Source organism: Neoarius graeffei, chromosome 11 (assembly GCF_027579695.1).
Source record: "Neoarius graeffei isolate fNeoGra1 chromosome 11, fNeoGra1.pri, whole genome shotgun sequence".
Lineage (NCBI taxonomy): Eukaryota > Metazoa > Chordata > Actinopteri > Siluriformes > Ariidae > Neoarius > Neoarius graeffei.
In genome coordinates, this window is record NC_083579.1 from 39,056,208 (window position 1) to 39,078,792 (window position 22,585).

At 41.1% G+C, this 22,585-nt stretch overlaps 1 protein-coding gene across 8 annotated transcripts in view; it reads right to left on the minus strand.

Annotated features, from left to right (window-relative positions):
* Nucleotides 1-21,536, minus strand: part of LOC132894265 (uncharacterized) — a 46,096-nt gene extending 24,560 nt beyond the window's left edge. For 7 of the 8 annotated variants that reach the window (XM_060933866.1, XM_060933868.1, XM_060933871.1 and 4 more), the window contains exons 1-7: nucleotides 21,114-21,536; nucleotides 17,896-18,442; nucleotides 13,195-13,291; nucleotides 6,930-7,113; nucleotides 4,680-4,721; nucleotides 3,976-4,064; nucleotides 3,529-3,656 (exon numbers count right to left, since the gene is read on the minus strand). In XM_060933866.1, coding sequence (XP_060789849.1) covers nucleotides 3,529-3,656; nucleotides 3,976-4,064; nucleotides 4,680-4,721; nucleotides 6,930-7,113; nucleotides 13,195-13,291; nucleotides 17,896-18,442; nucleotides 21,114-21,524 — 1,498 coding nt within the window. In that variant the 5' untranslated portion in view covers nucleotides 21,525-21,536. Of the gene's footprint in view, nucleotides 1-3,528; nucleotides 3,657-3,975; nucleotides 4,065-4,679; nucleotides 4,722-6,929; nucleotides 7,114-13,194; nucleotides 13,292-14,515; nucleotides 15,047-17,895; nucleotides 18,443-21,113 lie in introns of those variants that run through there. The other variant, XM_060933867.1, reaches the window with a different exon arrangement.
* Nucleotides 21,537-22,585: the final 1,049 nt, after the last annotated feature.

Below are 22,585 nucleotides of genomic sequence, written 5' to 3' on the forward strand. Positions count from 1 at the left end.
GTGAAATTTGTTCACATATATATATATATAACACTGTGGAAAACCGTGGCCAGAACAGCAGCATCAAACACTGACGAAAATGACATCCAAGACCTGGCCTGGCATGTAGTGAGGTTAGTCCCAGCATTAACATATAAATACCAGTACATAAATTCATGGGGGGAATTTTATCATTACTGAAAAAACACTATGGAGGGTAAAGGAGGAAAAAAAGTGACCTCATTTTCTGATAACATTATTGTTTTATGAGTTAAAAGACTAAGTGATGGATAAATGTAATTTCACAACTTTAAGAGAAAAAAAAGTTTATTAAAATTATGACCACCTGCTTCAGTGGCAGATCAACATTTCACTGTGAAGTGTAAATGGATATACTGTTTCCTTCACGTCTTCATTATTATATACCTTGCTCATTGTTTTAACTGTTGTTCTCTCTTCAGGTTTCTGATTCTGAGATTTGGTTTAGGGCCAATTGTTTAGCAAGCCAGAAGAAAAAAAAAAGAAGAAAAAAACCCCCAAAAAACAAAATGCTGTGTATGCGGCTTTAGACAGGACATCAGGATGTTGTTCATCAGGGAAATGCGACTGTCCCAGGGGTAAGCCTTTTTAATTTTCGTTGCCTTATTAACAGTTTAAATTGATAGCATATATATGCTATTACTGTTACACTGATTTGCAATACAAGTATTCAACCATCAGTGAATAAGGACTAATTTTTTTTGCCAAAAACTTAAGTTTAAATATATGAAAACTACAACATTCATATAATATTTAAATTAAATAAATTTGTCTATTTTTCTTTCTTGATGTTATTAGGCTGCCAGGAAACTGTAGTCATGTTTGCGGTCTGTTTGCACTGGAGTACATGAACAGAACAAAAGCACAGGTATTAACATAGTACAACCCCGATTCCAAAAAAGTTGGGACAAAGTACAAATTGTAAATAAAAACAGAATGCAATGATGTGGAAGTTTCAAAATTCCATATTTTATTCAGAATAGAACATAGATGACATATCAAATGTTTAAACTGAGAAAATGTATAATTTAAAGAGAAAAATTAGGGGATTTTAAATTTCATGACAACAACACATCTCAAAAAAGTTGGGACAAGGCCATGTTTACCACTGTGAGACATCCCCTTTTCTCTTTACAACAGTCTGTAAATGTCTGGGGACTGAGGAGACAAGTTGCTCAAGTTTAGGGATAGGAATGTTAACCCATTCTTGTCTAATGTAGGATTCTAGTTGCTCAACTGTCTTAGGTCTTTTTTGTCATATCTTCCGTTTTATGATGCGCCAAATGTTTTCTATGGGTGAAAGATCTGGACTGCAGGCTGGCCAGTTCAGTACCCGGACCCTTCTTCTACGCAGCCATGATGCTGTAATTGATGCAGTATGTGGTTTGGCATTGTCATGTTGGAAAATGCAAGGTCTTCCCTGAAAGAGACGTCGTCTGGGTGGGAGCATATGTTGCTCTAGAACCTGGATATACCTTTCAGCATTGATGGTGTCTTTCCAGATGTGTAAGCTGCCCATGCCACACGCACTAATGCAACCCCATACCATCAGAGATGCAGGCTTCTGAACTGAGCGCTGATAACAACTTGGGTCGTCCTTCTCCTCTTTAGTCCGAATGACACGGTGTCCCTGATTTCCATAAAGAACTTAAAATTTTGATTCGTCTGACCACAGAACAGTTTTCCACTTTGCCACAGTCCATTTTAAATGAGCCTTGGCCCAGAGAAGACGTCTGCGCTTCTGGATCATGTTTAGATACGGCTTCTTCTTTGAACTATAGAGTTTTAGCTGGCAACGGTGGATGGCACGGTGAATTGTGTTCACAGATAATGTTCTCTGGAAATATTCCTGAGCCCATTTTGGTGATTTCCAATACAGAAGCATGCCTGTATGTGATGCAGTGCCATCTAAGGGCCCGAAGATCACGGGCACCCAGTATGGTTTTCCAGCTTTGACCCTTATGCACAGAGATTCTTCCAGATTCTCTGAATCTTTTGATGATATTATGCACTGTAGATGATATGTTCAAACTCTTTGCAATTTTACACTGTCGAACTCCTTTCTGATATTGCTCCACTATTTGTCAGCACAGAATTAGGGGGATCGGTGATCCTCTTCCCAGCTTTACTTCTGAGAGCCGCTGCCACTCCAAGATGCTCTTTTTATACCCAGTCATGTTAATGACCCATTGCCAATTGACCTAATGAGTTGCAGTTTGGTCCTCCAGCTGTTCCTTTTTTGTACCTTTAACTTTTCCAGCCTCTTATTGCCCCTGTCCCAACTTTGAGATGTGTTGCTGTCATGAAATTTCAAATGAGCCAATATTTGGCATGAAATTTCAAAATGTCTTATTTTCGACATTTGATATGTTGTCTATGTTCTATTGTGAATACAATATCAGTTTTTGAGATTTGTAAATCATTGCATTCCGTTTTTATTTACAATTTGTACTTTGTCCCAACTTTTTTGGAATTGGGGTTGTATTAATTTAGAAACAGAAAGTTTATCTGCAAGTTGTGTACAGAAATAAGACCTATTAACTACAGTTGTAGGAAAGGACTAATGTACTGATTTCTTGCTACGGTATGATAAAGTTGATAATTTTATTATGGTGAGTTGGATATTAGTTCTGCCGGCACGGTGGCGTAGCGGTTAGCACTGTCGCCTCACAGCCGCTGGGTTCGAGCCCAGCAGCCAGCGAGGGCCTTTCTGTGTGGAGTTTGCATGTTCTCCCCGTGTCCGCGTGGGTTTCCTCCGGGTGCTCCGGTTTCCCCCACAGTCCAAAGACATGCAGATTAGGCTAATTGGTGGCTCTAAATTGACCGTAGGTGTGAATGGTGGTTTGTTTCTAGGTGTGTCAGCCCTGTGATGACCTGGTGACTTGTCCAGGGTGTACCCCGCCTTTCGCCTGTAGTCAGCTGGGATAGGCTCCAGCTTGCCTGCGACCCTGTAGAACAGGATAAGCGGCTACAGATAATGGATGGATGGATGGATGGATGGATGGATATTAGTTCCAATAAGGAAGCAATGCATACATGATTTTGAAATATTTTCCAGTTACAATTTTAACTTAGAAATGCTTAGATGTTATGAAATACTAATTCACTTAAAATACATTTCAGAACCCCGGAGACACAAGCTGTACATCACAACTGTGTAAATGGAGGAAACCCAGAGCTCTTAAGTTACTCCGAAGCTCCTGAAAGAGATCGCTATATACAAGCCTACATATGGAAATGGTCATTTTGTCGCAACAGGTTACTGGTATGTCTGTCTGTTTCTCTCTCAACATTAATGACTATACAATATCCTGCGTCTTTTGCAATGAAGATGCAAAAAAAGAGGGTGCTGACGCTGCTTCATTACTAATTGCAACAGGCAACACCGATTTCATAAGTGATTCTTAGGTCACTAATGCTTTTGTTCTCTGCTACATCCGAATAGTTCTACCATAGCCATACAGTTTGAATACATGCAAACAGTAACCTAGCAAACATTAACTTCTATACCTGTATCCTGCTTTTCAGCTTCACTGGGACAGCGAACATCTGTGTGCTCTACACAAGTGAAATTTATCTGCATCTCTTGATTGGTCTCTGATACGACACCAATGCCAGTGCTGTTGGTTTCCTCTTCCCTGAGGAAAAAGAAACACGTTAACACAGTGCTTGAACTCAGCCTACTGGTCCACTCAAATGAACACAGTTCAACAGAAACCCAGTAAGACATTACCAAAGTGTTTCACTATAAATTTGAATATTTAAAATCACACATTTTAAGAGCTGCTACTCTTGTAAAGTTCCCTTTCCATAATACAGGATGAAGTACAAGTTACACCAGAAATAGTAGCCTCATCCACCGATTCACCCATTTTGCTTTCACTTCATCGCCAAGGATAAAGTGGCACCATCTTAAGCATGGCATTCTAATATCTTTAATAGACCCAGAACACTTACAGAGGCTGAAAGTAATCATGGAAATGCACTGAAGTTTGTAACGGTTTCTCCACATCGTCCCTCTGCAAGGTAGCTGCTGTTTCAAAAGTCTGTAACAAATCATCATGTCCATATTTCAATAAGTCCTGTGGATTTAACAGCTGTAGTACTGAACATCTGTAGCAGCTGAGCACATACTGTAACTTAGTGACCACTGATGAGGCTGATTTTCTTGTTCCAGCATTTAAACTATTTCTGGTATTTCGTATGAATCCCGGTATGTATTTAAAACAGAATATTAACTTCATACATTTATCAAATATGAATGAAAAACTGATTAACAGCAAAGCTAGAAACACAGACAAACATTATTTTATGTCAAACATGCAAAATAAATGACAGTCTAATGCCCTGTATGGGGTTGCCTTAAGATGTAAATAGAAATGCCAATGTTCAGCAGTCCACACTGTTGCCAAGTTTATTAAACAGGCCTACTAGTTTGTTCCAACCAATAATAAAGAGCGTGAAGATAATACGATACTAGTATCTACAGCCTGTATGTCGTGTATGTTGTACTAATATTAATACACTGTACGCTACATGGCTAATACCTCATTACCTGTATACATGAAAAACAACAATGAAGAGTACCCATGTAGATTATCAGCTCTACAATTTATTTGTATCCTCTGAAATGTTTTTAAATAGCGACAGTAGGAGCTTACCTTCAATATATTTCGTCCAGTTGCTCCTTCAGATCTCTTTTGCTGCAATGGGGTGACAATTTTCTTTGTAAGTAAATACTGAAGGTGCATAGTCGATGTTTTCAGGGTTCACAAAGTCTGGCCAACCACTTACAAAATGGGCACTGCATACCCTGTTATGTTCTTTAGGTACAAAATTCTTCCTGTTTAAAGCTCTAATCCATGCCCGTCGGTGTCCTTTCCCACAGGGAAAGCGAAAGAACTTTATATTGCCTCCTTTCACAAATTGGTTTGTGCATCCTACAACACAGCAACTGACCACCAGTTTTCATTTCTGCCATACAAGGGCAACAATGTGCATGCGCGTGAACTCTAGCTTGGTTAAGCCGAACTGACTCATTACATTCATAGCAAAAATGCGGTAACTGTTTTTTTTTTTTTAGTTGCAGTCCTCAAGATAATGGTCTCATCTCATCTCATTATCTCTAGCCGCTTTATCCTGTTCTACAGGGTCGCAGGCAAGCTGGAGCCTATCCCAGCTGACTACGGGCGAAAGGCGGGGTACACCCTGGACAAGTCGCCAGGTCATCACAGGGCTGACACAGACAACCATTCACACTCACATTCACACCTACGGTCAATTTAGAGTCACCAGTTAACCTAACCTGCATGTCTTTGGACTGTGGGGGAAACCGGAGCACCCGGAGGAAACCCACGCGGACACGGGGAGAACATGCAAACTCCGCACAGAAAGGCCCTCGCCGGCCACGGGGCTCGAACCCAGACCTTCTTGCTGTGAGGCGACAGCGCTAACCACTACACCACCGTGCCGCCCCTCAAGATAATGGTATAAAATAAAAATTTCACACTGTATGGAATATCTTTTGATCCTAGAAAAATTGGCTATGGCTTTTTTATGTTTAACTTTGAACGTAAAATCTTTTATGAGGAAGGAAAAGTCAGGAACGGAATTACGTCAGAAAAAAAAAAGAACTTTCATTTCTTAAAATTCAAACCAAGATTTCTCTGAAGCGAAATTGCTAGAATTGGGGTGATGATTTTTAAATATGGTTTTCAGTACATTTTGCCTTGGATTCCATACTTTAGCAATATCACTGAGCTAACAAGTTAAGGCAATCTTAATAATTTCGGCCTCTGCTGAAGAATTGCCCACGAAAACAAACCCACAGTTATGATGGGGTCATTTTCTTCTTCTTTGAGGTTTATTGGTGGTTAGCAAACAAATTGGTGCATCGCTGCCACCCATTGGCCTGGAGGGTGGGTTAGGCTATCTAATTGAAAGTGATACTGACATGAACAAGTCTCCTCAGTGTCATTTTATAGATGATTTTAACACAAACTTTCAATTTTCGATATAATCGCAAGGTGTGGAAATGAAAACTCAAAGTAAAACATTTAAACCTCCCGCCACGAAGCGATGCCTGGAATTCCCTTCCCTTCTGCTGAGAACGGCCCAAACCGGAAGTGATGTAGATTGGGGAACCCCTGCCTGGAAGGCATGCCGACAGAATATGGCTGAAAACGTGGGCGGTCTTGTATGATGGGGATGAAGGAGAATGTAGGGCTCGGGATAGAGCCCTACTGGTTTGAGCTGTACCAGGACCATCACATTGACAACCACAATGAGGTGAGTGACTGCCACTCAGATCTAGGCAAGCTGACAAGTGGACATGGTGGAGAGATGATTGTAACAGACCACCTGGTTTTGTTTACATTATTAATTACAAATACCAGCTGTTAGAATCTTTCACTGACATAACTGTTAGTATAATAGTAATTCCTGTCAATAAGTCATAACTCAGGCCAAGATAAAATTATTGTTTTTGTTCCAATTCGATAATTGCCTACCAAATGCCAACCTCCCAAAAGCAGTGTGGAACAGACATGTGTCGCTTAGTGTCAACAACTGTAGTGGAAAGTAGTCACTAGACTGCAACAGTGTACCAGAACAGTGCTAGTGTAGATCTACTCTACTTACTTTATGACCTGAAGGCTAAAATAAAATATTTTCCCAGCTACCCAAGAGTACCTACCTGCTGTTCAAGCCTGTTTGTCATGATTTTCAAGCATTCAAAAAATTAATTGTGCTCATTCAAGAAGCAAAAAGAATAGATCAAATAGACTTATAGTTTACTGTACCATGTGTACAGGTGATGCATTGCTGAGAAACATGCGCATCATGGTGGAGAAACTGAACACCAGATGATGATCATAAGGAATATTTCAATCATAAACAAGAAAATGTCCTACCCTTGCCACCTGTAGCTTGACACAAGCAGATGAGCGACCTCTCTGACCTGCGACATCACTGTCTACAGTAGCCCGAGTAGGTTTCAGTATTTCAGGCACAGCACCACGCACCAGCTGGAACTTTCGTTTCTGGGTGAAGCCAAGGGACTCCCTGAGCTGAGGGTTGTTGATGAATTTGTCTTGCCTGGAATGTAAATAAATACCTGTAGATTGATGTATTATGCCAATGGAGTACCTTGCAGTATTGAAGACTACAGGAGGGTATGGTTTTGGGGTTTTTCCAAAAAAAAAAAAGATAGATTGTTTAGCAAAAACTGAAAATAGTTTGTTTAGCTAAAAGTAAAAAAAGGAATAGTTTGTTTCTGTAAGCTCTGCAAAAAAAAATTTGAAATCACCTGCATGGAGAAGCAGAAAAATAGGATGTGCCAAAGAGAAACTTTGTGCCCAAAATTTTTTCTGCACTTGTGCGCAGTCTTTTTATATTATGTACATTACCACTCATAAAATATATGAAACAGAATCTGTCTGGATTTTCAGCAAACATGTACCTGCATTATGTTGACCAACATGTCACCAGTGAAAACTGGAACTTTCAATACTTGACAAAATCTCTTGTAATAGCAATACTGGTGTTCTCACCGAATATCATAGCATTTAAAGGTAGACTGCCTTTCAGATTTGTCAAGTGTCGGTCATAAAAAGAATTTTCCCTGACACCCAGTTACATGACCTAAAACATCATCAGATTTTCACACAAGTCCTAAAAGTAGATAAAGAGAATCCAGTTAAACAAATGAGACAAAAATCAGGGTTTCTGCTATGTACAATTGGCTGCGGCGGGCCGCCGCACCTTGAGTTTTGCCGCCGCACCTTCAGGAATTCCGTAGCACCCCAAGGCAGTCCTATTTAAAAAAAAAATAGGCTAAACCAATATTTTTTGACGTTGAGCGGACTCGAGCCTAGCATGAACCACTCCGACGCGCTATAATGACACCAATCTATCACCAGCCAATCAGGAGACTTAATCAAACGCATCCCCCGCCCACCAATCTACCACCAGCCAATCAGGAGACTTGGATCAAACGCATCCCCCGCCCACTTGTGTCCGCGTCTGACGTTGAATTTTCACAGAAGGAGGGAAGAAGTTGGCTGAGGTAAGACTGTGTGATAAATTAATGAATGAATAAGAGAGGAGTTTCAAAATATAGGGCTTAAGTTTGTTACCGTTAAATAAGCATTGCTTGTACAGTAACGTTATGTCGTTACAACGTTGACCCACTTTTAACGTGCTGAGTACCGACTCGACTGTAGCCGCTAACATGCTAATTAGCTTGCTGTCAAAAGTGCAAAGACCTTAAATTGCTCTGTATAAATTAGAAAATGGCGCAACTTCCTCTGTAGCCGTCAGCTCAACTTGTCTTGAGTTTTGAGCCAATCACAGCAGGGCAGCACTGTGGCCTGAAGTAAAACATGATAGTTTTAGTTTGTTTAAATTTCAAAAATGAGTGCACCCAATGACTGTCTCATATACTCTTCATATACTCATACTGTTTAAGTAATGCAATAAAACTAATCTTTAAAAGTGGTATTTACTCAAACTGTTTGCATAGAATGAACTTTCGGGTTAACAGTGTAATAGTGTTGCAGTGTTCTGCAAATTTGCAATTTAATATTTCAGATCTTGAGACATGAAAGTTTTATTTTTTAAAATAGCAGGTCAGAGATGTTTTCTTTGTCGCCTATTTAGTTCATTTTATTTCCTCAATAATTTTCCTTGATTGAGAAATCGGTCTGGGCTCTTATGGGTTAATCAGTAGCCTGCATGCGAGTATATGTTCCATTTACAGTCAAACATTTTGATGTACTCCAGGCTCAATTTTGATTAATCAAAAATCTGCGTAGTAGTACAGTCTGAAGATGCTCTTGCACATTCGGTGTCAATTGAACAAAAATTATGGGAGGATACAGGTTTAAGTTTTACAATTTTTGAAGTGAGTGATGGATTGATAAGTTTAGATGTGTTCAATATTTTCTTATCTTCAGACATAATATTGTAGATGTTTCTTTACCTGCTTGATAGTTTTGACCGGGACTCCAATCTTCCTCAGAAGAGTCATTAGTCCTTAAATTAAATTCGTTACAGACATGAACTTAAAATCATTGTTTTATTTTATGGCCTCGGTGCCCTGGCTTTTGGCCTTCGTGCCCTCGGCATCAGCAGAGCGTTCGTTTTCCACACTTCGTCGACTGAAATCATACCTCCGATCCACAATGACACAAAAGAGACTGAATGACTTGATGAACTGCCATATTCACCGTGACATTCTGGAACAAACTGACATGACAGCCATCGCAAAGGAGTTCATGCAGGCCAATGACGGACGCAGGCAGGCCTTTGGGAAGTTTTAAGGGTAAGTCATTGGTTACTTCTATTAGCACCGCCGAGTGCACTGCTTCCTCTGTTTTCAATGTTTCTACACTGCATTGGTACTGATACAAGCAAGTTGTTTAAGTTGAGTTAGCCTACTACCGAGGTGCTTTTGTTGGGTACTGTTGGCTGTTTTAGCATTTTATTCTGCGCAGTTATGTGCTGGCATGTTGTGGGCTAAAGTCATGACCGATGGATTAATCTATGTATAGCCTTCTGTGCTGTTGGCTGTTTTTATCCTCGTACTAGGGTGGGATGTCTGAGTGCAGGTTTTGCCACCGCACCTTCAAACATTTTCTAGGGGAAACACTGAATATTATACTTGGTCATTTATTTATTGAGGAAAATGATCCAATATTACATATCTGTGAGTGGCAGAAGTATGTGAACCTCTAGGATTAGCAGTTAATTTGAAGGTGAAATTAGAGTCAGGTGTTTTCAATCAATGGGATGACAATCAGGTGTGAGTGGGCACCCTGTTTTATTTAAAGAACAGGGATCTATCAAAGTCTGATCTTCACAACACACGTTTGTGGAAGTGTATCACGGCACAAACAAAGGAGATTTCTGAGGAGCTCAGAAAAAGCGTTGTTGATGCTCATCAGGCTGGAAAAGGTTATAAAACCATCTCTAAAGAGTTTGGACTCCACCAATCCACAGACAGATTGTGTACAAATGGAGGAAATTCAAGACCATTGTTACCCTCCCCAGGAGTGGTCAACCAACAAAGATCACTCCAAGAGCAAGGCGTGCAATAGTCGGCAAGGTCACAAAGGACCTCAGGGTAACTTCTAAGCAACTGAAGGCCTCTCTCACATTGACTAATGTTAATGTTCATGAGTCCATCATCGGGAGAACACTGAACAACAATGGTGTGCGTGGCAGGGCTGCAAGGAGAAAGCCACTGCTCGCCAAAAAGAACATTGCTGCTCATCTGCAGTTTGCTAAAGATCACGTGGACAAGCCAGAAGGCTATTGGAAAAATGTTTTGTGGATGGATGAGACCAAAATAGAACTTTTTGGTTTAAATGAGAAGCATTATGTTTGGAGAAAGGAAAAACCCTGCATTCCAGCATAAGAATCTTATCCCATCTGTGAAACATGGTGGTGGTAATATCATGGTTTGGGCCTGTTTTGCTGCATCTGGGCCAGGATGGCTTGCCATCATTGATGAAACAATGAATTCTGAATTATACCAGCCAATTCTAAAGGAAAATGTCAGGACATATGTCCATGAACTGAATCTCAAGAGAAGGTGGGTCATGCAGCAAGACAACGACCCTAAGCACACAAGTCGTTCTACCAAAGAATGGTTAAAGAAGAATAAAAGTTAATGTTTTGGAATGGCCAAGTCAAAGTCCTGACCTTAATCCAATCGAAATGTTGAAGAACCTGAAGCGAGCAGTTCATGTGAGGAAATCCACCAACATCCCAGAGTTGAAGCTGTTCTGTATGGAGGAATGGGCTAAACTTCCTCCAAGCCGGTGTGCAGGACTGACCAACAGTTACTGGAAACGTTTAGTTGCAGTTATTGCTGCACAAGGGGGTCACACCAGATACTGAAAGCAAAGGTTCACATGCTTTTTCCACTCGCAGATATGTAATATTGGATTATTTTCCTCAATAAATAAATGACCAAGTATACTATTTTTGTCTCGTTTGTTTAACTGGGTTCTCTTTATCTACTTTTAGGACTTGTGTGAAAATCTGATGTTTTAGGTCATATTTATGCAGAAACAAATTCTGAAGGGTTCACAAACTTTCAAGCACCACTGTATTTTTGTTCAGTGGACCGAAAGCTACTGAATTCGAATCACAGACTTGCAATTTTAGTTTTTTTTTTAAAAAAAGCACAATTAATGAATTTAGGCCCACACAGCCCTAAATTCTCCGCTATTTTTTCCTGCTTCACCATGACCCAATTCAAGATACTACGTCATGCATCACGTGGTGGGCTTTCCCCGTTCGCGCAAGGCATTGTGGGATACAAATTTGAAACAGGAGAGGAAAATGGAGGATGCAAACGAAATGTGAAAGATCAACTACAGTAACTGAAAGTGAGAAGAAAAAGACGTTATGTTGCGAAGGAAAGGACATACAGGACCAAACTAATAAATATCGGTGGTTAGCGAGCATCTCGGTGTGATCAGCTGTTCGTTTAGTGACAGAACGATGTAACTGTCAGTGCACGGTCAAGGCAACCTTGTAGATGCAATGCAACACTGGATGCCAGCTGCCGTAAAACCCAAAAGAAGAAGGTGGTAAACCTGTGCATGCGCACATGGACTTCCTCTGTCTGCTTGACTGCACAAAGTGAGCGATTTCATGCACATTATTTGTGAGGGAATCCCCTCAAATTAAATAACTTCCCAGCCACAGAATGGCCTAATATTTTGAGAGATATCACAGAAAAACATTTTTTTCACGGTCCGGTTTCCATCAAATCCTGTGCTCTGATTGGCTGGTGAGCGGGTCCGTATCCTATGATACAGACCCCCAGTTACAGACCTCTGGAGACTCGCTTGTTCACAACAACAAACATAGTAGCATTTTTTGTCAACATTTATCTTTTTTTTTTTTAAATAAGATTTATTTATAAGATTATCAAAAATCTTATAAATTTTTGCCAGCATTTCTCAGGAGAATAGCATTAATTTTACATCATGGATAACGATAACGACAGTGTTCACAGCGAAAGCGAGTTTTACTACCCTGAGGAAGAAGAAATAAAATAAAACATTTCGGGAGAAAGCTAAAAACCTCTAACTTGCTAACGCCGAGCAAAAACATGGCTGGATCCTGAATGACTCAGTTTTGTATAAATAGGGGACTACATAGGCAGCAAAATGTAGTTGTTTTCCTGCCATGGAAGTGCACTTGTATACTGAGGAGGAAGCCATTTGCATTACAGCCGTGAATGAGGATTCACAATGGCGGCTCAGCTTGGTTTTCCCTTCCGGGCGCTCTCGTTTTCTGTTAGAATTTGGGAAAGAAAAAAATAGATATATTATTTACCAGTCGGTCCGTATGGTGAAATACCGTGACCTTGGCCTTGAATACTGACCTTGGCCCAGAGGGCCTCGCTCAGTACTTTCAAGACCTCGGTCACGGTATTTCATGATATGGACCTCCCAGCTGGTAAATAACATGTATATTACAATGACCAAATATCAGAGGGAACTAAATTTCACCGATTTTATGAAATCAAAAGGCAGTCTAGCTTTAATAACCAGAACTAATTAAAAAAAAAAAAAAACACCTCAATAAACTGTCAATACTGAAATGGAATAATAACACTCTTACAAGTACATATTATAGTAAAACAGTGGTATAGAGCACTGGTCATGATGGGATGGTATCATCAAAATGCTGAACCTCTGAAACTGCTTTACAAGCTAAACAAGATGACTATAGCAAGACAACACTAGAACAACAGCACCTCAAATAGGAAAGTTCGCCAAACTAGAGCGTGACGTAATACTGCGCATGCGCATAAAATTGGTTGGCAAGAACCATTCACAATGGCCGACAAAGTTGCATCATCACCTAGTTTTCGTCGCGATTTATCGCAGTATGCAAGTTCATTCGCTAAGCAAAGATATGCAGCAAAGCTTCTGTACAACAGTGGCACCCAAGTTTTGCCTGATCCTTATGCAGTTACGGACAAATGGGACCCAAATCCAAGCACCTGGCCTGACCTTCGGCGAAATCTACCTGTATGTGATTGACACGCCTTCAATATACACAAAAGAAATCAATGAAAGCCTCTTGATGCATTAAATATTCAGCGTTATTTTTAGCTGGTTACAATTGCTTGATATAAGATTTCTTTGGTACCTTGCATACTGCTGACTGCTGTTGACCTGCTTAGCATGGTAACCCATATTTACAGATGGAGTGTAGTCTGGACTGCTTTCATCATTGCTTTTTGTGCCTAATAATAAAAAAGACAAAAGATTATATAGGCACAATATAATCTTTGAACCATAAGTTAATGTTGTTGCTTCACGCACACACACACACCGAAGATATACAGTACAATACTAAACTTAAGCAAGTTCTACATTTAGAAAGCACAAGCAGTGTTTTAAATCCAGGCTATGCCATTTATCTTCAAATACAAATCAAGGGAGTCGAGGTGGAGGCTGTGGATTCCTACAAGTACCTCGGGCTGTGGCTGGACAGCAAGCTGGACTGACCTTGCAACACCAATCACTTATACAGGAAGGGACAGAGCAAGCTGCGGTCCTTTAACATCTGCAGGAAACTCCTGTGGATGTTCTATCAGTCTGTGGTTGCCAGTGTCCTGTTTTACACCGTGGTGTGCTGGGGGGGCAGCACATCCAAGAAGGACACATCCAGGCTGGACAAACGGATCAGGCGGGCCGGCTCTGTGGTCGGCATGAAGCTGGACTCTCTGGTGACGGTGGCAGAGAAGAGGACTATGGACAAAATACTGAACATCATGGACGATGCCAGTCACCCTCTGCACACCGTCATCAGCAACCAGAGGAGCCTGTTCAGTGACAGAATGCTCCTTCCCAAGTGCAGGACAAACAGACTTAAAAACTCCTTTGTCCGTCACGCCATCAGACTGTACAACTCCTCTCTGGGGGGGAGGAGGGGTAACAGGAGGACAGAGGACAGGAAGGAGCAGTAGCCTAGCCTAACAATAAGCGATACTGGACAATGTGCAATATCTCTCCTGCTGGCCCCTTTTTTTTTCCTCCCCCCCCTTCCTCTCTTCCCCATATCTTATTCTTTTTATATGTAAATACTTAATTTAATTTATCTAGAAGTTTTTTCTCCATTTTCTATTCTCTGTTTATCTGTAATGATGCTGCTGGAATCTTAATTTCCCTGAGGGAACCCGCCCAAAGGGATCAATGAAGTTCTAGCTAATCTAATCTAGATCATGCAAAGTTCAACCAATCTTCTAATGTCAATTTATACTGCAAAAAAGTGCATAAACATGCCGCGAGCGCGTTTGCGGAAATCGTACTCGTGTGCTGCATACAGATCAGCTGCTCGTGCATTTTTACTCATCTCTTGGTTGATATCTAGGCAATGTCAGAGCACAACAAATTACTTCTGATGAGGAAACTTTATCTAATATAAATATAATATTAAACTGCAAAACAAAAATCATGTGTCTTACCAGATATAAAGTGTTGAAAGCAAACACGGTCGTTGTCAGTAGGTTCCCACTTGTCACGCTTAATTGCTGCAATCCAAAGCTTTCGGCGAGCTTCAGGTTTCTTTGATACGCGGTAAAAGCTCCTGGGATCATTCTTATCAAATCTGTATGTACAGCCGATAACACGACACTACCATAATTAATTAACGTACAAGTGTGAATGACCCGATAACTCCAGGGTGACTAAACGTCCTCTTTTGCCCGGACATGTCCACTTTTTACGTCCTGTCCGGGGTGGTGGTGGGGTTTAAAGGGCTGATGACACGTTTTTGACATCTTTGGCGATGTTTTATAACATAAAAAGTAATTCCCGATGATCCATATATTAATTCACGAAGGCGCCTATTTTACAAGTTATGATAAAAAACGCGGCTATTTGGGCAAATTTGACGGGGCTGCAGCACCCAGGAGACGAATGAGGAGGAGGGGCTATATGACGTCAGCGAAAGAATCTTCCTCCTCACTTACCAGTTTGTTGTTGATGCGACAAGTGTTCAGTTTATCATTTTATATATATATATATATATATATATATATATATATATATATATATATATATATATATATATATAAAATGAGTGATTCCACGCTTATGGGTACTGAAATGGGGACATGAACTTATTTTTTAAAATTCACCTAAAACCATTTCTTTTTTTTACCATCAGGTCACAAAACATGTAATCTTTAATGAATGATATGTTAAAAGATAACTTTAATTTTCTGAGATGTAATAAAAACATATTTATATGCCAAAGTCAGAACGTAACAGAAGTGTTGTGGACATATATATTCTCAATTTTAACAATGTAGAATTACTTTTTGAAACCTAGGAAGGTGATGTTTTAGCAAACATAATTAATAAACATGTGTAGCAGAATAAACATACACATTCTTTCAATAAGATTAACATGGTATATAGCTAGATTGTAATTAATTTGTAACAGACGCGAGATGGACAATCGTAACAGAAGTAATGTAACAGACATCATTTTGGAACTCATAGGCTTGACTTTGGCATATAAATATGTTTTTATTACATCTCAGAAAATTAAAGTTATCTTTTAACATATCATTCATTAAAGATTACATGTTTTGTGACCTGATGGTAAAAAAAGAAATGGTTTTAGGTGAATAAGTTCATGTCCCCATTTCAGTACCCATAAGCATGGAATCACTCATATATATATATATATAAATAAATAAATGAGAGAGAGAGTTATTATGCCTTCGCGTTATATTGCCAGCTTTTGCTCCAAAACCCACAAGGATGAGGTAAGTTTATTCAAGTTTCCCAGAGATCCCGAGCTGCATGCGAAGTGGGTGAAGCAAGTCAGGCGCACTCGTGACAAGTGGGAGCCCTCACCAACATCCGTCCTGTGCTCTGAACACTTCGATTTGGATTGTTTTGACACCCTTCCCAGCTTAAAAGAATCTCTTGGGTGTTCAGTTCAGCACAAACGTGTGTTGCTACCATCAGCAGTGCCTACAGTATTCCGGAGGGGGTCTACTAGTAGCTACGCCGGATCCAGCAGTCGCCTGGGACAAGGCGACTCCTCCAAAGACAGTCCAACTGTCAGAACATGTGTTGAGAAACGACATAAGATAAAGGTACGTAGAGCTATAGAGTGCTCCGACATGATGCTAAAAACAGTAACACTGCGGTCTGCGCGGCCACCTTGGAAGTCACTCGCTCCAGAGCGCTCACAGAGTACACATCATAGAGTACACATTCATGATAATCATAAATGTAATCATAAAGTCGGCGTGATATCAGTCATGTATTTGCTTGTGAAAGCTTGCGGCTTTCATGTAACTGCCGCCTAGCAACGAGAGGCAAAGGGTAAAGAGGGTAGGCTATCATAGATTCTATTCGGAAGAGATCAACACATGATTGCTTAAAAATTAGGTATTTTAACAATTTGCATCTGTTTTGTGATTATCGTGACACTTGTGTGTTATATAGAACTGTATGTCTTATCAGCACATCGAGGATCTTCCACCGGAGGCTTTAGCAAGTACTCGTAGCAACACTACACTTTACCCTTTGCCATGCGTTATTAGGGAACGGTAGCAAGTACCCCGATGACCGACTTCAAGAATATGCAGAAACAATTTAGAAATTATACTTTCCAAAAGTCATTTGAGCTTAGTGTATTGCATTTCCATTTATATTGTAGGTTCTTGCTGATGTTTTTGCGGAGTATGACGCAGCTGCTGAATCAGAAGCTGCAGAGTTTGTATGTACTAGTTGTGAACATTCACATTATTATCAATCTCATTTATTTAAAATCAGATAAAATCATGCCATCATGATCACTGCTTAAAGTACCAGTATTTGGTTGTTCTTTTGTTCAGAACTGTGATGCCAGCTGCCAAGTAGACCGGCGTTTTCATGCGCCATTTCCATTGAGTAGAACAGCCAGTGAACCGCAGCGTGTTCTTCCGCTGACGTCACAGCATGGCCGCGAGCCACGGACCCAGTTTTCTTGCGCTGTGCAATTAAAAGTTGGATATTCGCGTAACAACAGCTTCTTTTCACGTAATTATAACAGAAATCTAACATGCTTGCCATGTTGTATAGTTTATTTGAGAAATTGCATAGAGTCATGTTCGTGTCATCAGCACTTTAATAAATTCATGAAAATGTCTGGTTTTCACTGTTTTTTTCATGGTGTACTTAAATTGACTGGTGCTTTGCACAGAATACTACGGTACGTTGTTGCGTGACGTAATTCCCAAGAGGCTGCCTTGTGGGCAGCTCTGCGACGCGCGTGTACACACACAGACACACACACACAGTGAGGAAGCAGACAAGCTGGCAAAAGAGGCAACCAAAGAAAAGGAGGTTCAGTTAAATATTCCACTCAGTAGATCAGAAATTAAGGTACTCGTTAAACATAAAGCAGGGCTCTCAAGTGTCACGCATTGAGCGTGACAATCACTCTTTTCGGTCTTTTGTCACGCTCTCCCGCCACACATGGTGTTTCTCACATTGAAAAATAACTTAATATGCCGCTGCACCCAACATTTCTCTAACTCTCGCGGGCTCTCACCATGGAACAAGCGCGTCTCCGCTGTCGTTCTAAATCGAGCCTGTAACTTACCAGCCAATCAAAAAAGAAAGAGGCTACACAATAGCCAATCAGAAATTAGCATTGCAGTATCTGGGTAAGATGTAACGCAACAACCAATGACAAAAGCTCGTTCGCGTGATTCTGCTACAACCAGCTTACAGTTTCGACCTGGACCCAGCCAGAAACCTAGCCTGGGAAATCCTATGCTGCTTTGCACAATCGTTCCGATCTGAAAAGACAATTCTGTTTCCGTAGATTGCACGCCACCTTGAAATTGTAAGAACTCTGCCCCACAGTCAAGCGCCAACTGTTGTTTCTTAATTGCTCTGCTGTGGGAAGTGGTGATGGACAACTGGCTGAGTCGACTGAAGACAGACTTCTTGGCTCCGCCGTACTGGAGAATGGTGTTGATCCAAAAAGATAACGCTGCCAGGCGGGGCTGTCTGCCTCTTATTGCAATGGCTGCGGCTGTGCAGCCTGCAAAGTTGTTGTCGTTGCTGATGCAATTGAAAATTGAAAGTAGAAAGGGGGCAAGCCGATGGAGGTCATCTCTTAGACGGTAGAAGGAGAATGACTTGAGGTCGGCCGGTGTACACTTCCACAGCAAGAAGTCATTCTTGGGAGAGCACAGCAAATCACATTCTTTGCGTATTAACTTGATGACTCCATGTTTGACTTCGTCTTGCAGGTGTGGATGTTTCATTATGTGACTGGCGGCCTCTTTCCATCTCCTCAGCACAATGAATTTAACTATAGGATCTTCCTCAGGATCGCACACCCTTGTCAGTATTTGGGATGGATATTTGATTGTAACCTGAAAGAAAGTATACACTTGATTTCTCAACAGTTTTTAAACATTGCACTGCTTTGTCTTTTGTAAATGATTGTCATGGAATTTTTGTTTAAAAATGTTAAATTTTGCGTCTTGGAAAGATTAAAATAGTTTTATACCCACTTAAAGGATATGGGACATGAAACATAAAAGCACGCTATATCAGTTTCTTTCCATTAAAAATATGAATTAATTGCATCAACAAATACAAAATCATCTATTAAATTCAGCAAAATCGTTATATTCGTGATGATTATATGGCATTTCTGCTCGACTTCCGATGCATTTTTTGCAACCGGAAGAGCCGCTGTCACGTGATCATACGTCACAAAAACTTTCGGGCACAGCACAAGCGGGTAGATGAATGGAGAAGTGGATGACAAGAAAATTGTTTTTATAGTCTTTAAAGTACATTGGACATCATGGTGTATTGTGCTGCTTATGGTTGCAATAATTCCAATGGGAAATGCCCTGGAGTAAGTTTTTTTGCATTCCCCAAGGACCCGAAGCTGAGGAAAGTGTGGGCTCACCTGCGCATGCGCAGTAGGCTTCGCGCATGCGCAGTAAGCTTGGTAGGACAAATCGAAGAGGTAGGATAACTTTACAGAACACCTGTTGAAAAAACTTTGCACCTACTGTTTCCCACAAACTGTGTTCGGACCATTTCACTGAGGATTCTTTCAACATTAATACTCAGGTACTGAGCGATATTAATTCATGAAACAGGAAGTATAAGGATGAGGAAAAAAAAAAAAAAACAGTTTAAATCGGGAAGCTGCGCACATTTGTGCCAGGCTGCACAAATGTGCGCAGCTTCCCGATTTAAACTGTTTTTTTTCTCATCCTTATACTTCATGAATTAATATCACTTTTTTTTTTTTTTAAATCGGATCTGCGCGATTCAGCCGTGAAAAAAGCGGCATCCGCCGAAAGGCGCACTGTTTGCATCCCTGAGGCCAGGGCAGGAATATTTTTGTTGATATGAGTGATCCGGTGCGATTTCGCGACCCCCCTGTTGAAGACCTCTGCGCTAAGCGACTGAAAGCCGAGGTAAGGATTAGTATTATAATTTTGGGTGTATCAATATTGATTATCATAATTCTGACTCGTTTCGCCATTTTGAATGTTTTCATCTCGGACTCTGGAAGCATTGTATCTCAATCAATCTCAAAAAATATCAGCAAAAAAAAAAAACTAGCTTGCAACGGACTTTAGCTAGATCTATGATGAACTTTCAATGTATGATACAAAAATAATACTTCTTTCAACAGATCATTAGCCTTTGAGCAGAATTGTTTTTAACTTACCAGGAAGTGTTATCGAGCCGACCGCTTTCAGTTTCATGGGGACTGAATGAACTCTCACTCTCAGAATCATCTGACCCGTCAGAGTAAAGACAAGATCCATGTTCATGTGAATTTCCGGCTATCGGTTCGAATTGATAGGGTCTAACTTCACATCTCTGTGAAACATCGGGAATGTCACTGTCGATGGTGTCCATTTCGGTAACCTGTTTACATTACGGCCCTTTTCCACTACCCTTTTTCAGCTCGCTTCAGCTCACTTCAGCCCGACACGGCTCGTGTTTCGACTACCAAAAAACAGCACGACTCAGCTCGCTTCAGCCCTGCTTAGCCCCTAAAACTCGCACGGTTTTGGAGTGGGGCTGAAGCGAGCCAAAGCGAGCCGAGTGAGGCTGGGGGCGTGAGCAGACACTCCCCTGTGCACTGATTGGTGAGGAGGAGTGTCCTCACATGCCCACACACGCCCCGCGAGCATGCTGGGATCTGTAAACACCGTAAACCCGGAAGAAGGAGAATTACAAATTACGAGAATTTCTGAAGCCTTATGCGCCTCGCCTCATCTATACGCTCTTGCCAGTATCTGTTGGTGTTGTCGGTGACAACAAGCCACAGCACCAAGACCAGCAACACTAACGACTCCATGTCCTCCATGTTTATTGTTTACTATTCGGGTTGTGAGACTACCGCTTAAAAGCTCACTGATGTCACTGTTTGCGCTGCTTAACGACATCACGTGACGTCCACCCACTTTCGCTAACTCCACCCAAAGTGTCCACCCACTTCCAGCCAGCACGGTTCAGCGCGGTTGTAGTTGAAATGCAACTCCAACAGCCCCGCTCAGCTCGACTCAGCCGCGTTGGTAGTGGAAAAGCGGCATTAGATTCCCAAGCGCTGGCTCCTTGGAAAGTTTGTGACGTCACGGGTCACGTGACCACCTAGCTCATTAACGAATCCTTGTTTTACACTGATATATAAAAAAAAACTTGAATAATGTGATGATTTTCACATTTTTGACGCCCTGCAGTGATTTAGATGGCACTTCTTATGTCCTTTATACATAATTATGCCCAGGTAAAAATCCACGTCCCATATCCTTTAAAGTAAGTGTATGTGTAGGCTATTAGAAACGTTACATGGTCAAACATTGTATGCCGTGTTTATAGTGGACTGTAATCATGCTTAGTTAATAAGGTGACGTTGGAATACTTTAAGTGTTATGGCAACTGAGACGGAGAAGTTAAATGCATGATCGTCTAGAACAAGTTTCGTATGATTATACCCCACATCATTTACTTACTTATCATGCATACCATTTAATATGCTAATGAACAGACTGATAAATATGATACCTGGGTGGTTGTTTCTCCAAACGACCTGGCACCTGACACTCGGGCTGTTTCTCCGAAAAACCTTGCACTTGGACTCGGTGGATTTGGGCAGGTCTTCTTTAGATCCCTCGGAGTCTTTGACGGCGTGGGCTCGCGTTGCCTTTCAGATGCGCTGCTGTCTCGGAAGTCCTGCTCCCATTGCCTGAATATTGGCAAGTCTTTTTCAAGCCTGCTAATAACCGAGGAGCAATGCTGACAACACCTATTGGATTGCCCCAACTCCGGGACTACAATCACACCTAACAGCGCTAACCTCTCGGATATGCTCGTTGTTTTTTTGGTCAAAAACATGTCTGTTGAATGTCCAAATACGGAGGGTCCAGCTTCTCTCATATTTGTCTTGCACAAACGGCAGTAATCGTTCGGTGCCATTGTTTTCCTAGTTTTCTTCTTCTTCTTTTTAATGGCAGATTATCACAATCTGTGTATACCGCCACCTACTGTACAGGAGTGTGTGAAGGGATTGGACAGATTCTATTACTAGGCTACAAAAAAAACAATTATATTCTTTTCATTAGACCTGTATCATTAAGATAAATGATTAGTGCTTTAATTCTATTTCGCTGTATTCCTTCTTCCTTTAGTATGTTGTGAATGTCTGAACCTGCTTCAAGCTCCAACCATTTCTGTCTTTGATAACTGTATTTATTACAATGAAATAAAACATGTTCAACATCTTCCTTAACTCTACATCCTTGACAAAGACTTTTACCTAATATCTGTAATGTTGCATTAAGACCTGTGTGTCCCAGTCTTAATCTTGTATATACTACCTCCTCATCTCATCTCATCTCATTATCTCCAGCCGCTTTATCCTGTTCTACAGGGTCGCAGGCAAGCTGGAGCCTATCCCAGCTGACTATGGGCGAAAGGCGGGGTACACCCTGGACAAGTCGCCAGGTCATCACAGGGCTGACACACAGACACAGACAACCATTCTCACTCACGGTCAATTTAGAGTCACCAGTTAACCTAACCTGCATGTCTTTGGACTGTGGGGGAAACCGGAGCACCCGGAGGAAACCCACGCGGACACGGGGAGAACATGCAAACTCCACACAGAAAGGCCCTCGCCGGCCCCGGGGCTTGAACCCAGGACCTTCTTGCTGTGAGGCGACAGCACTAACCACTACACCACCGTGCCGCCAGAAAGCTTGTTAAACCTTAAATTAAGTGGGGTTTCCTCTGACTCCACCAGAAGAGCACATGCAGGAGTTGTTTTAATAGCACCCAAAGCTATTCTAATGGCCTTTAATTGCATTCTTTCCAGCTTCAGAAGGGATGTTTTACAAGCTGAGCTATATGTAATACAACCATAATCAATAGCTGATCTTATCAATGCTTTATAAATATTCAGCAAAGATTGTCTGTCTGCTCCCCAGGAAAGACCAGATATCATCCTCATCAAGTTCAGTACCTTTTTGCATTTAGTT